The following is a 16119-nucleotide window of genomic DNA, read 5'->3' on the forward strand; positions in this document are numbered from 1 at the left end:
GCAAACCAAATAGTTACTTCTTTCTGATTATTCTTTCTCTCCTATATTTTTTCAACTCAAAATAGGGAAGGCAAGGGGGAACATCCCAGAAAGATATCTATCTTTGGAATAATCAGCCCAATACATGATATCTTTTACGTTGCACGTAACAAGAGACTATACCATGTCATTTTCAATGGGTGTAACCGTGTAAAGGACAGTATGATCTTTTTACTTAAGTTTAAAAAATGTCTCTCATAGTTCTTTTCTCGGTTTTTCTATTCTTATTAAGTTTCTTTTTACGGCCTAGGGGCAGGCCGCAAATTCTCACATGAAGTTGTCTAGTCGTTGTCACAAGGTGTAAATCCAACGGAGTAGTCCAATGTCCTGTGCTTTTTTACGTAACAATTCAACCGAGTAATCCATTGTCCCGTGCTTAATTGGGTAATATAACTTGCTTCTTTTTTTTTTAAATGCAAAGAGCTCCAGGATAACAAAGGTACCTAGTAGAGACAGAGAGAGAGAGACTTAATTATTCCCGCTCTCCCCTTTCTTTTTTTGACTTTGACAAAAATTTCTAAACATTACTTGGAGAAGAACCTAGGTTTGTAGCTTCTAGTGTAATTTTAAGATTTATGTTTGGCAACCATCAATTTTTTTCCTTGGACTATTTTTTTTTTTTTCTAATGGCTTTTTTCCTTGGAATATTAGTTTATCGGGCGGTGAGAGAATGGTAGGGAGGTGGGAGAAAGAGAGATTTAGGAGAGAATGAATGAGGAGAGGGTGAGAAATGGCTAAACATAGGGAAAAATAAGTCGTATTTTGAGTGGAGTTTTTACTTTTCTTTCAGCCTTTTCTTACCCTCTTCTCACTCAATCCCTCTCAGGTCTCTCCCTCTCTAACCCTTCCTCACCATTGGGTAAGCTAATATTCATTGTCAAATAAATCCATGGTTGCCAAAAAATGGCCTAGGGCATGTTTGGATCAAGGGATTGTTTTCGTAGCTAGAAAAGTTCCAATGTTTAGTTAACTACTTAATGTTGATTTTGAAATTCTAGGATAAAACTATCACCTTTCAAACAACTTCACAATAAAATAAGCGAAATGATATCACAACTACCATATTTTGATGATTGCACTCCCCACACTATTAAAAAGTACGGTGGGCCCGCCCCATAGGATGATCCAAACCCTCCATTAGATGGGCCACAGCTTAAATAGGTTGTGCCCCAAAAATCATTTCCATAGGTTGATCCTAACCCTCCTATCTATAGAGGAACTGAATATTAGAGGGTTGATCCTAACCCGCCAAACTATTCCATGAAGATTTGCTTTGCTTAAGATACAAGTTAGGTGTTTGGCTTCACCCCAAAACACAACTTCATGGTAAGAACAAAAAAATATTTGAAATGATGTTGTCAAGCCATTTGAAAGGAAATCATATCATGTCATATCATGCATCCCTTGTAGCTCCGCAATATCCACTTATACAATGTGAACACTAAGAGTTGGAATGATAAAAAAAATCAACCAGCTGCATTTCTCAAACTAGCATGGAAGTCTTACCTTTCAGTGAGATATCTTATTGTTAAGGGTTCTACAAGTTTGTTAATGCATCTCAATATATATTACGTTATGGAATGATACTGTTAGAGCCCTTCGAGTCAAAATCTAATTACAAGTGCCATCATTGGTGATGTAAAACCGAGCCTTTTGGTGTGGCTCCTACTGTTAAACACCGATAGAATTCATAAATTACACTCCCTCTCTCCTAGGAAAGCATAATATGTTTAATACTTAATGTTGATAAATCAAGTTCTATAAATTAATCTAGACTTTTCATTTGGTGGGTCCTTCCATAATGGGTTTTTAGTATAAAAAAACATCATCCAGGGTTTTAACCAACTTTTACCTCTTGAATGTTGAACAATAGGGCATATAGTCTTGTACTGTTAATCAAATTACATTGTTAATTATATATACAAGATAATTTATATGATGCCCGACCGTCAAAATAGCAAGGGCTAGGTGGTTTGCCACCTAGCCCTTGATTTTTTATCTGGTGAGTGTTTTGACCAGATAAAAAATCAAGGGCAATTACCCGGTCGGCCATCATATAAAAACTCTATATACAAATATATAAGTGGTTACAGCTAACAATGTTGTTGGGCACGAGGATAGCTATCCTTAGTGATCAGCAACCACTGTGGGTGGGAAACACACCTAACGTAAAACAATTTTTTTCACAGACCATAATCAAATTTTCCTACCATCATTCTAGAATTCTTTAAAATGCTCAAATCATGCATTTAGGATCATTTGTTTGATGTGGTTTTAAGGTATTGTCCCCCCATGCCAATGCAGCGGAGGAACAATTTAGATCTCATACATATGTGCCAGATGTACCAGGTCTGTAGAGAAGAAAAAGAAGCATTTTCACATGGTACATTTTCCCACATTGGATAACATTGTTTAGATTGAGAATAGGAAATTTCCATCCTCCCCCAAGTTCTCGTCTTCTTTGAGAAATCCCAAATTACCCATCCCTGTTTTTTCAATTTGAGAATGGGAAATTTCCCACCTCTCCCAAGGCTTCATGCCTTCTTTAAGAAATCCCAAATCATCTTTTTTTTTAAAAAAAATTTTAGGGTATTAACACATTCGAGAAAAATTCCAAATCACCCATCTTATTTTTTCAATTTTAGGCTATTAACACTTTCATGAGGCATTTCACTTCATCAGCCATTGGCTAAAATAGCTAGTGTTGAATTGTTGAAGGCACATGGGTTGTAGGAGAAGAAGAGTTAAGTCATGTGAGAGCTTTGTTTAGGTGCCCCCACCTTCGCCAAAACCATTAGGATTGGGACCATGGCCACATAAATGTAGGCCTTTCTGTCAACTAACATGACCTTCACATTAGTCCATGCCTTCCCCACATAGCAGAGGAGACACAAGACAATGCCCACATTGCTTTCCTCTTCAATACCTCGTAGGCCCCTTCAACTCCCCTCTCTACTGATTTGGCTTGCTTAGTGACAAATTTCTCCAACTTCGAAAACAGCAGCTGAAGACTCTTTAGAGTCAACGAAAACTACATATAACAACTATCAAACGCAAACAAGGCAAGTAAATGCCAAGTAATAACCAGCAAAAGTCAGTGAGAACAACAACACTTGAGAAGATTCATTTGATTTTGATTTTTGAAGCTTCAAAAACCATCATATGTTCATCAACTTGCTATGTAGTCAAATGCTCTTGAATGGTGTTGTTCCTTTCTAAAGACCCACAAGCTCCGACTTCTTGTTTTTGAAAAGATCAGTGGTGTGTTTCCTCTCCTTACCACCTTCAAATGTAATGGTTTTCACTTTTGATTGAAGGGTTTATCTTAAAATGTTACAAGATTTTCATAACTCTAAACTCGAAATGGCAAGATTAAACATGTAATTTAAGACAAGGACCCTGCTATAGCAAAAATGAAAATTATATGTTTTTTATGACTAAACTTTTACAAGGTAATTAAAAAGTAGCCGCTGAAAATAGGGAGCTTAAATTTATGATTTTACTATCCAAATGATAAAGACCATTATTTGGGGTCCTTGTGAGGCGACCTACATGTTCTTTGGTCCCATGTCACATGGACACCGTATGCATAAGATCGACTGACAAAAATAAGTCTTACTTTCTTTTGATGCGATCTTAAGAACATCTTATTAAAAGGTTCTAGGATCATCTAATTATGGTTGGACCAGCTGCAATGAGTTAGACTTGTAGTTGCCTACCAATTCAATATATTCGATTGCTACATGTGACATGCTGGTCTAGGGTAAACTTTCTTTATTTTCATTCTTTTCACTTTTTGATTTATTTTAATTTTTCATCTTTGTTGCCGAAAGTCTTTCGATTAAGGTTCGAGGACACACACACACACATTATATATATATATATACATATATATATATATATATATATATATACATATATATATATATATATATATATATATATATATATATATATATATATATATATATATATATATATGAGCAAAGTGTTCCTGCGCAGTTGCTCAGATAGCTTATCTGAGCAGCTGCTTCAAAAACTCATGTGGCCCCACATTTTTTGGGTGATCCAAAGCATTCATTTGGACGGCCCTTCCATGAATAGGGTGTGTACAAAAAATGAGCCCTTTAGGATCATCCTAACCCTGCCATTTGTGGAGGGGGAAAATGGTCAGAAACAGTGTCTGTCCATTTGCCCCTCCACCTTTGATTGGGTTAGGATGATCCTATAGGGCTGATTTTTGGTACACACCCTATCAATGGAAGGGCCTTTCAAATGAATGCTTTGGATCACCCCAAAAATGTGGGCCACATGAGTTTTTGAAGCTGCGCAGGAACACTATTCTCTCTCTCTCTGTATATATATATATATATATATATATATATATATAAGGAAATGGTTTGTCAGCAGCTGCTCAGATAAGCTTATCTTAGCAGAGTTCACAAACCATAGGGGGCCACATGTTTTGGGGATCCAAAGCATTCATTTGGAAGGCCCTTCCATAGATAGCGTGTGTACCAAAAATCAGATCAATAGAATCATCCTAACCCAATCAAAGGTGGAGGGGAAAATGGACAGACACAGTGTGTCCATGTTTCTGCCCATTTTTTCCCTCCACAAATGATAGGGTTAGGATGATCCTATAGGGCTGATTTTTGGTACACATCCTATCCATGGAAGGGCCTTCCAAATGAATGCTTTGGACCCCCTCCCTCTCCCCCAACCAAAAAAATGTGCCCCCCCCCCCCAACCCGCATGGTTTGGGAGTTCCTGCTCAGATAAGCTTATCTGAGTAGCTGCTCACAAACCATTTCCTCTCTCTCTCTCTCTCTCTCTCTCTCTCTCTCTCTCTCTGTGTATATATATATATATCTAATCTAATACAATAAGCTGGGATGAAAAGATGAGAGTTTTTTCGATTTTTTCAATACAATAAGCTGGGATGAAAAGAGGAGAGTTTTTTCGGTTTTTTTGAAAATTACGTGAGAATTACTCCTCACATTTTTTGACTTTTTTGAACAAATGCACCCATTCAACTCATATAATTTCAATCCTACCCCCCCCCCCTCCCCCCCCCCCCCCCTCCTTTATGCTTTTAACAAAGGCACCCATTGAATCATATAATTTCAATCCTACCCCTCCTTTATGCTTTTAACAAAGGCACCCATTAAAGCCGTATAATTTCGATCTTACCCCCCTCCTTTATGGTTTTTTAATTAAAAAACTATAGGGTGATCTTAACCATCCGATTTAAGATAAGAGGAATTATGGAAACATCTGTAGATTGGAGGGCTAGGATCAGCCTATGGAAATGATTTTTGGGGCACAACCTATTTATGTTGTATTCCATCACATGGACGGTTTGGATCAACCTATGACGTGGTCCGTACCGTTCTTTGTCGGCCCGTGCATCGCACGGGTTTTTTACTAGTCTACTATAATAAGCCGGGAGCTTTTTTTACTGTTCACCCCTGCCGCGTGTCATCGTCCCTTCCTCCCTCAGCCTATTTTTCCCTTTCTCTTTCCGGTTGAACCCTCGAACAATTGGGATTTTTCCTCTTTCTCCACATGTCCCTCCTCCCTCAATACCCATTGTCATCTTACCCCTCATTACTATTGTCAGAGATTTTTGACATTTTTCCCGTAATTGTCATATATTAATACATGTTGTTCGTATTTTTTTCGTAGTTTATCAACTTTGTAACCATTTGTACGTAATTTTTCATTGAAAACTTTATACTTTAGCTTATTTATTTTTCTGTGTAATGATTACTTTTTTGTGTGTTTGCTAGCAACATTTGCGTGCGCATCTTTTCACCCGGGATGGCTTTGATGTGTAATGATTACTTTTTTTTTCGTTTGCTACCAACATTTGCCATGCGCATCTTTGCACCGAGATTAGATGCCACGTCGTCTGTACACGCAGCTTCTGTGTATATATTTTTAAAGATAAGACTTCTCCTGCAGATATTTTGAAAGAGAAGACGAGCTTTATTTGTTTTGTTCCACGTGTCGTCGCCCCTTACTCCCTCTGCCTATTTTTCCCTGCTTCTTTCCGGTTGAACCCTCGAACAATTGGGATTTTTCCTCTTTCTCCACGTGTCCCAGCCATCCCAATTCCTCCCTCAGAGATATTTCTCTTTCGTCTTCTCCTGCAAATATTTTTAAAGAGAAGACTTCTCCTCCAGATATTTTTAAAGAGAAGACGAGCTTTATCTGTTTTGTTTGCTAATATCTCTTTCAAGGTAGCAAGAAAAGGGTGCCATTTGAACGATTTCAAGGTAAAACGTAACGTTCCTATATTTTTCTTGAGATTTCAGATTATCCTCTTCTTTCTTCCTATTTATTTTTTTACTCCAAATCAGGGATCTATTTGTTTTGAGCATTTCTTCTGTTGGATTATTTTTGTTTTTTTTGCATAGTCAAGGTGGGGTTTTATTTCTTCTGTTGAATTTTTTTTGTTTTTTTTGCATAGTCAAGGTGGGGTTTTATTTCTTCTGTTGAATTCTTTTTTTTTTTTTGCATAGTCAAGGTGGGGTTTTATTTCTTCTGTTGAATTCTTTTTGTTTTTTTTGCATAGTCAAGGTGGGGTTTTATGTTTATGAAGCTATTAGCAGGGTGGCTTTTGAAACTGGGAAATCGTTTTGGGGATTTCTCCTGTTGGATTTTTTTTGAGTTTTTTCCCGTAATTGTCATATATCTACATGTTCTTCGTATTTTTTTCGTAATTTAAAAACTTTGTAACCATTTCTAAAAACTTTGTAACCATTTCTAGGTATTTTTTCATTGAAAACTTTATAACTTTAGCTTATTTACTTTTTTGTGTAATGATTATTTTTTTTCTTGGTTTGCTAGCAACATTTGCTACGCATCTTTGCACCTAGGATGGCTTTTTTGTGTGATGATTACTTCTTTCTTCATTTGCTAGGAACATTTGCCATTTCTTATGCTCTTGATTTTTCATTTCTTGATACTTCTTTCACACTTTAATGGATATTGATTATGCTCTTGATTATGCTCAATAGTGTCTCACCTTTCAAAGCATATCATGGATATTGATTTCATACTTTTTTTCAAAACAGATTGTTATATTGAGGCATATTGTTAGTGCTTCATAATCCCCTTCACAATGGACACACACGGTCGTGCACGTGAGTATATTTAGATTCCATAGGTGTAATGTATATTATCTCTACTTATTTTTACATGAAAATTTAAGTATCTGCTGTTATAGATATTGCACGGAAAAAATACGTTACGAAAATGGCTCGCCAACGTAGAATTAGATATTTGCGTATGAAGAGACTCAATATCGCATCAACATCTGAAGATATCAGTACCCGCGTGTCGACTGATTTGGCCTCCTCCATTGATATTAATATTCGGCCATTTCCGCAACATATTATTCCACCAATCAGACTACGATCTTATCCCGACGGTTAGGCTGTGCCTGATTATGAGATTCATTCTCACTTATACTTACAAATTAAATATCTTTGGTAACATGTTTCGATATATAATTTACAGATATTCCTGCACAACGTACACATGATATCGATCACTTCATGGGGTTCAATTTTTCCCCCTCGAATGACATTCATATTGAGTCGTCCGAAAGGGATTCGTTGCCACAAGAAACTTTACGAATCGATATACGTCAAAATTTTCATCAAGGTTAGCATTTGGCCAAGTCTGATGTTCATTAATTAAGGGTTAAATATGTTGCATATATGTCTTAATTGCACTTTTCCCAGGCTCTACATCGAATACTGCACAGAGGGAATTTCGAGAATATAACGGATTTACAGAAACTTGGGATTTCGGCCCTCCAAATACGGGGTGCCAATTCTGTGGAGCATTAATGTGGAATCAAGAAAGATCTTCTAAGCCCGGTCCTGTCCCAAGATTTTTCATGTGTTGTCAAGATAGCAAAATTCAGTTGCCGTTGCTTGGTGAGGCACCAAATTACTTGCAAGACTTGCATAGAGGAATATATGATAACAATCGTACGTGTTTTAGGGAGCTTATCCGTGCTTATAATTCGATGTATAGCTTCACTTCCATAGGCGGTATGATTGATCACAGTATTGTTGATGGTCGTAGTCCGTACTCTTTTAGGATTTCAGGTTCTAACTACCACAAGATTGGGTCATTGTTACCAAATCCTAATTGCAAACCAATGTTTGCACAGCTATATGTGTGCGTGACAGGCGATGAGGCCAAAAATAGGATGGATGCTGTTCACATTAACAATGGTCGGTTTACCATTAACGAGGATGTCGTTGCTGGTTTAAGACAAATGCTTGACACTACCAATCCATATGTACAAACTTTTAGATATGGGAGGGATTTCTTGGCTAATAGTGCCGCTGTTGACCTGCGTATTCGAATCATAGAACAGAGATCACGAGATGCTAGGCAATATAATCTACCTACTGCGTCAGAAGTCGCTGCACTAATGGTTGGTGATGGGTCTGAGATTGTTGAGCGTCGTGACATTATTCTTTGCACCAATGATGGATTTCTCCAAAGGATAAACGAGTGCCACCCCGCGTATATGCCTCTACAGTATCCTCTGTTATTTCCATATGGAGAGGATGGTTGGAGAATCAATATACCTATTAGATCAAATCCTAATTCTACCAGCCGTAAACGAGAGTTTGTTAGTATGCGAGAGTTTTATGCTTACCGGATTCAGTACCGACCTTTGGAAGGTAAGACACTTATGAGATCCGGCCGTTTATTCCAACAATTCGTGGTTGATGCTTATGCGGCAATTGAAGAACAAAGATTGTATTGGGTACGGACCAATCAGAAACAACTCCGTGCTAATGTCTATGAAGGTTTGCAGGATGCTGTAAGAAGTGGTGATCATAATGCTGCAAGCATTGGACAAAGGCTGGTTTTACCTTCATCCTTCACTGGAGGTCCAAGATACATGGCTCAAGCTTTCCAGGATGCAATGGCAATATGTCAATGGTATGGCCCTCCAGATTTGTTTATAACATTTACATGCAATGCAAAATGGGAAGAAATAAATTCAGCACTACAGCTAATTCCCGGTCAGAGGGTTGAAGATAGACCTGACATTGTCGCGAGAGTATTCAATATAAAGAAAAAACAACTTATAAATGACCTTCGCAGCGAAAAGATATTTGGAACCGTTGTTGCAGGTGCTTCTTATCCTCATGCTCTTAAGCTTCTACGAGTATCTATATTAAACTACCACATATATATTTACTGTTAGAATTTATATTCATTGTAGTCTTCTTGGTCACCAATTCGTGTCTTTCGACTTTTCCTACGAACAGACATACATGTTGTGGAATTTCAGAAGAGGGGATTGCCACATGCGCATATTTTGTTAACACTTGCAAATCAAGATAAGCTTCTCACCCCAGCTGACGTTGATAATTTCATTTCTGCTGAACTTCCTAATAAAGATACTGATCCTCAGGCTTTCCAAATAGTTTCAAAGACAATGATACATGGTCCTTGCGGAGAGGCCAATCCTTACTCGCCATGCTTCGTTGGTGGTGAATGCTCTAAGAAATATCCTAAGAATTTTAATACTGAGACAGTTATTGACATTAATGGATTTGCTAACTATCGTCGAAGGAATGATGGTCGAAATGCTACAGTTCGAAGACAGGAAATAGATAACCGATGGGTTGTCCCATACAATCGAGCCCTTTTGCTTAAGTACAATTCGCATATCAATGTTGAGTTGTGCGCTAGAACAAAGGTAATTAAGTATTTATTCAAATATCTTCATAAAGGGCCCGATCGAGCTACAATTGTTCTTGAGCCAAATTCTATATCAGCCATACAACCAACTGTCAACTTCAGTCATGACAAGGATGAGGTTAGGCAATACCTTGATTGCAGATACATATCAGCACCGGAGGCCTGTTGGAGAATTTTCGAATTTGATTTACAAGCACAACGCCCATCCGTTGAGCGTCTCCAATTTCACTTGCCGAATGAGCAGACTGTCATATTCTCTGATAGAGATGACCTCCCTACTGTCCTATCCAGGCCTGGTATTTCTACTACTATGTTTACAGCATGGATGATGGCCAATAATGAATTTCATGATGCTCGATTGTTGAAATATGTAGAATTTCCAACTGCTTGGGTATGGAAAGCAGAAGAAAAAATATGGGACCGAAGGAAAAGGGGGAGGCGCATTGGTAGACTGTACTATGCATATCCATCATCAGGTGAACGATATTACTTGCGTATGCTTCTAAACATTGTACGTGGCCCTTTGAGTTTCGAAGATATTCGGACAGTTAACGGCTTCCTTTGCCCAGACTTTAGATCTGCATGCAATTCTTTGGGTTTGTTGGAAGACGATAACGAGTGGCACGAAGCACTTCAAGAAGCTTCTATTTGGGCCTCACCACATCAACTCCGACATCTATTTGTATCAATTTTAACATCATGTCAAGTGACGAATCCATCGCAATTATGGAACAATCATTGGAGAGACTTATCAGATGACTTGCAGTTTAGAGCCCGAATCGCATTACACCATTCAACCTTATTATTACCCGAAGATGTCTTGCGAAATGCTGCACTACAAGAGATAGAAATCATTCTTACTTCAGTCGGTAGAGGTCTTTCTGATTATCCTTCTATGCCGATACCTACGATGATAGAACATAGCATTCCAAATAAATATATTCGGGAAGAGTCAAACTTTGATCGCACAACAGCAGATCTTGAATTCCATCATCTACATGCCGGCCTAAATTCGGAGCAATTATTGATATTTAACACTGTCATCAACTCATGTGTCAATAAGCAAGGCGGCTTTTATTTTGTATATGGTAGTGGTGGTACTGGAAAGACCTACTTATGGAAGACTTTGATTAATAAATTACGAAGTGATGGAAGATTAGTGTTGAGTATTGCATCATCTGGTATTGCTGCATTGTTACTACCAGGCGGTCGTACTGCTCATTCACGCTTCAAAATTCCACTCGATGTATTTGAAACTACTGCATGCACGATTACACATCAATCAGAGTTGGCAGACTTGATAAGAAAAGCTGAACTTATTATATGGGATGAGGCGGCAATGATACATCGGTACGCCATTGAAGCAGTTGATCGCACATTGAGGGATTTATTAACGACCCCTTCTTTTGATGCACGATCTAAAGTTTTTGGGGGGAAAACTACTGTTCTCGGAGGTGATTTCAGACAAGTACTTCCTGTTATCCCTAGAGGAAGACGAGAGGCTACTGTTGCTGCTTGCTTGCAAAAATCATATTTATGGAAGCAGTGTCAGCTACTGCATCTAACAACAAATATGCGTGTATTCCAACACGGATTATCTTTTATAGAACGTAATGAGGTCTCTGAATTTGCACAATGGCTTCTTGATATTGGAAACGGAACATTGCCTGCAATTTCAATTCATAATCATATGGAAGCTGACTGGATAAAAATTCCAAATGATATGCTAATACTAGATAACGATACTGGAGTGAGCCAATTAATATCAGAGATCTACCCAAATTTAACATCTAATTTGGACGATGATACTTACCTTGAACAGAGAGCTATTTTAGCCCCGAAGAATGATGATGTAGATCACATTAATACTATAATGTCAAAGATCTTGCCCGTTAGCAGTAGAACGTACTTAAGTGCTGATGCTGCTATTAACAAAGATACTCATTCCTCATCTACTGATTTCATGACTACACCTGAGTATCTACATTCCTTAAATTTTCCAGGAATTCCTAAGCATTCTTTGGAGTTAAAGGTCGGTCTTCCTGTGATGTTGTTACGTAACCTAAATGCTTCTATCGGCCTTTGCAACGGAACACGATTGGTTGTAGTTAGCCTAGAGCGACGGACTATTCGCACAAGGATTATTACAGGAGCTAACAAAGGTGACATCCACTGCATTCCAAGAATTGTATTGTCCACATCCCCCCGTGATTTTCCTTTCATATTCAAAAGGAGACAATTTCCTTTGAAGGTTGCTTTTGCAATGACGATAAATAAAAGCCAAGGTCAGACTTTGTCAATGGTTGGGATATACCTACCAAAGCCTGTTTTTAGTCATGGACAACTTTATGTTGCTTTATCACGTGTCACTTCTCGATCCGGTGTACGATTGTTACTTGGCAATAAAGAACATCCTAGGCGAGGATACACGCGAAATGTTGTTTTCAAGGAAGTTTTACAGTGGCTTTAATATATGGTATACATATTTCTCTTAATCTATCCATTCTTATAAACTTGCTTCGCAAGTTCGTATTTTTTTACCATATATAATTAATTGAATTTTTTCTTACCAGGATGGAAGGCCGTTCTTATCCACCATTCGCATTTATAAATCCCTCTCAAACCAAATGGAATATTAAGTGTCGTGTGAAGCATATCTACGACATTTACAATTTTGATAATCCTCGCAGCAAGGGCCGTCTTGTGAAAATAGTTCTAACTGATGAAAGAGTGCGATTCATTTCCTCAACAATGAATGCTCGCTTTTTTATCTTCAATTATATATGTTTCCTTTATTCACTATTACTTCAATCTATAATTATCGTTATTTCTTTATTCTATCAGGAAGAGGAGATTCTGCTACTTCTTTTTGATGAAAATATTGAAAGATACAGAGGAATATTAAGTGAAGGTAGTGCTTACTGTATACACGATGTGGTTGTTAAACCTAACACTCAGCGTTGCCCAATCACCAATCATCAATACCATTTGCGACCAATGAGATTTACTACCGTTCTTCCATTTGATGGAGACATGATCCCCATCACTTGGAAATTTCCTTCCTTGAAAAGTTTGTGTCAAGCTACATCTTCAACAACTGACTTATGTGGTGTGTATTATAATTTCATTCTTAAATATGTTTAAACAACATAAATTCTATACTCTTATTATATTTGACTTCTGTTGCTTTGTGGAAGATATTCTCGGCATTTTGGTTTACGTCTCCAAAATTCATACCATTAAGACACAGAACAATTTCACTTTCAAGAAAGAGTTGGTCTTGATAGATGACAGGTCATTTTTTAAGCTTCCTTTATTCATATTATCATCTTACTATTTCATTCAAATTTACAATCTTAACCCAATTGCCTTATTCATACCAGTAATCATCCAGTTCTGTTGACCTTATGGGCTCTTAAGGCTCATTCCGTGACAGAGGACATGGTTCACGTACCCATATTCGATACCGTATTGATGGTAAAGGCCGTCAAAGTTGTTCAATATCAAGGTATATCTAGAATCGCTATTACATTTTCTTTTGTTTTCCTTTCTAACATATAACAATATTCTAATAATAATCTCTTACAGGTGGGTCTTTATCAAGCACGGGATACACAACTACAACAGTCAATCCAATCAATGTTGGTGCAGAAAGACTACTAGCTTGGTATCCAATTTTCACATTCCTTTAAAATTAAATACAATCCTTTTTCACATATATTTTAATTATAATTTTTTTCTACTCAGGTTGGAAGGAAATGCAACTGCTCGCTCATTACTTAAGAGAATACAATCATCTTCTTCACCATCAAGTGTCGCTTCTATCTTACCGCTAGCCAAAAAAGTCAACATCACTCAGTTTTATCAGCATTTGCAACGTGATGCATTAACGGTAACCCAAATAAACACATTCATTTCTAAGAAATATATAAATTCTTGAACTTTTTTTGGAACTAAGCTGCGGTCTAAAATTGTAGCCTACATATTATCGGATCACCGCTACATTAGCTCAAATTCGCATTGGTCAGTTGCATTGCTACAGTGCATGTGTGGCATGCAAACACAAATTCGTACCCTCAGATAATACAAACAAGTGTAGCTTTTGTGAGTATGGTTGCGATCCACCAATCTTGAGGTATGTTAAACATTACTTACCCGGTTCGAAGGTCATCTTACATACAGTCCATTTATACAAGGCTTTAGTACACACACACACATATATGTCTGTGTTATCATAAAATCGAATGTCTGCATTAACATTTTCACATATTATACAGCTACACAATTAAGGCAGAGGTTGTCGATGAGACAGGAACCATGGATTTGAGATTATTTACTGATGAAGCAGAGCATGTATTGGGCCTCACAGCATTGGAGTTTAGAACACAGGTTATTGAGGTAAATTCTTATTATAATCTCCAATTATTTTATAATCAAATATTTTCCGGCAAATGCATTTCTAATTCATTTACTAATTTCCCCACTTCCGTGTAATTTTTCTTAAAGGGTGATGATATAAGCCGTTTCAATCGGATATTCTCTCCACGACTATGGAAAAAATATGTCTTTATTCTATCAAATTTGAAAGGGAAATTAATGATAACTGATACTTCAGACTTCATAGTGCATTCCATCATTGACGTAGATTACTCAGAAGAGAGTCATGCACTACTTCACTTAATTGATGGTATTCTCAATATAGTTAACATTTCATTAGTGCATAAGATTTTGTACGTACACATTACATGCAAATAGAATAATTTCACTTATTTTTAGCTGCAGCACCTGAAGTGGGAAATGATCACTCTCCGATTGAATCAGTCATTGAATCAGTGACAATGCATTCCTCACTACCAAGTTCAAGCACTCTTTCTCATGATGTACAGTCTTCCTCATCAGTAATTGGAGTAGCCACTCATCAATCCCTAATTGACACAAGCACAACACTTTCTTCAACAGCAAGTTCAATCACTCATTCGAAGAATGTGTTACAATCACAGCTCACAAACACAGAAGGTACCATTACACATATGTTAAAGTCAAATGCAATTGTACTTAAATCATATTGCTTACAATTTGCATTATTATTTATTTAGGGTAATAATAGTTTCACCCCCCTACATTACATGCACACTCCCCTCATAACCTGATTTCAAGTGAAAATATCATCTCCCTTTATTTTTTTTAATTTCCAATTTTTCAACCCAATTCATATTTACTATTACATTTAATAATTCACATAATTAAATATTATATTGTTATAGGAGATGTTTTGTCCTCTGCGGAAGGGAGAGGCAAGCAAAAATATCACGGATCACATACGGAACAGGATTCTCCATGCATGGTACTTAATTCACCAAACTTTCTTATCCTATATTGTTAGAAGTTATATCAATTCTCAATATTAAGGTCAATTACGTCTTCTTTTTTCAAAGGAACAAGATATCATATCAGTTCATACTCATGGAGAGAATTCAGCAGTTGAATCAACCATCGCAGAATCTTCAATACATGCCTCACAAAGAGATGATGAATTGCATTTAGGAAATGTTTCCGAAGAAGGTATAAACTTTAAGATTTTAATCCCTATGCACACCAGTTGAGTTTAAAACTTATCTGCTCCTATTATTTAATATGGATATCAATTTCCGACATATACCAACACTCCATCTTTGTTTTATTTTCAGGATGAAGATGTCAGATCAAATGACCTCATTTTGGAAAAAGTTACATAACTTTCCTATCACTTTAGAGTGGAAAATTATATAACTCGCCTTTTGGTTTGTAAAACATGTTAATATTACATGTAATGAGTGCTTTTGAATACTATGTATATTTTAACTACAAGTTTGTAAATAAAAGTTACCTCATGTCTGTATCTTCAGCTCATCTTAAACTATAGATGTAACTTATGTTAAATACCCCACTTTCATATAATTTTTAAGGGAACCATGAACAACAGCTGAACCCAAACAGGTACTTATTAACTTTTTCCTCTATTTCATTATGTTTCTTTTCTTCCCTTTTTTTTTAACAACTCTATTGTATTTTATTTGCTTCCCATTTTCTTAATTTTCCAGGTTGCCAGAATATGGATTCCATAACCAAAGCTAATGAAAAGGCCAACAACATTTAACATTCCTGCTACATCCATGTACTCCTTCACTCTTGGCTGATATTTCGTTTTGGCTATTTATTTGAACCACTTGCATGTACACCTTCTATAGTATCAAACATTTAACATTCGTATGTGTTATGCATGTACACCTTACATCTTTTCTTCTAATTAGTCACTATCTTTTCCCAGCTGTCTTCTAAGTGAGAATACCTCCT

General features: G+C 37.0%; 1 protein-coding gene across 5 annotated transcripts; it reads left to right on the forward strand.

Annotated features, from left to right (window-relative positions):
- Nucleotides 1-6151: 6151 nt before the first annotated feature.
- Nucleotides 6152-16000, forward strand: LOC143850985 (replication factor A protein 1-like). 5 transcript variants are annotated; one of them, XM_077360295.1, is made up of 16 exons: nt 6152-6320; nt 7122-7190; nt 12360-12516; nt 12631-12895; nt 12984-13080; nt 13170-13294; nt 13375-13453; nt 13534-13678; nt 13764-13921; nt 14064-14184; nt 14293-14473; nt 14563-14802; nt 15051-15130; nt 15222-15348; nt 15474-15762; nt 15867-16000. In XM_077360295.1, the coding sequence occupies exons 3-15, from the start codon at nt 12361-12363 to the stop codon at nt 15476-15478; spliced, it is 1779 nt and encodes a 592-aa protein (XP_077216410.1). In that variant the 5' UTR covers nt 6152-6320; nt 7122-7190; nt 12360; the 3' UTR covers nt 15479-15762; nt 15867-16000. The 5 variants fall into 5 exon arrangements, with proteins under 5 accessions (XP_077216410.1, XP_077216409.1, XP_077216405.1 ...); XM_077360294.1 differs by lacking the exon at nt 7122-7190; XM_077360291.1 differs by lacking the exons at nt 6152-6320; nt 7122-7190 and adding an exon at nt 12019-12262.
- Nucleotides 16001-16119: the final 119 nt, after the last annotated feature.

Source organism: Tasmannia lanceolata, unplaced genomic scaffold, assembly GCF_043159265.1.
Source record: "Tasmannia lanceolata isolate RefF3 unplaced genomic scaffold, GAP_Taslan_0.1 ptg000018l, whole genome shotgun sequence".
In the NCBI taxonomy this organism is placed as follows: Eukaryota; Viridiplantae; Streptophyta; class Magnoliopsida; order Canellales; family Winteraceae; genus Tasmannia; species Tasmannia lanceolata.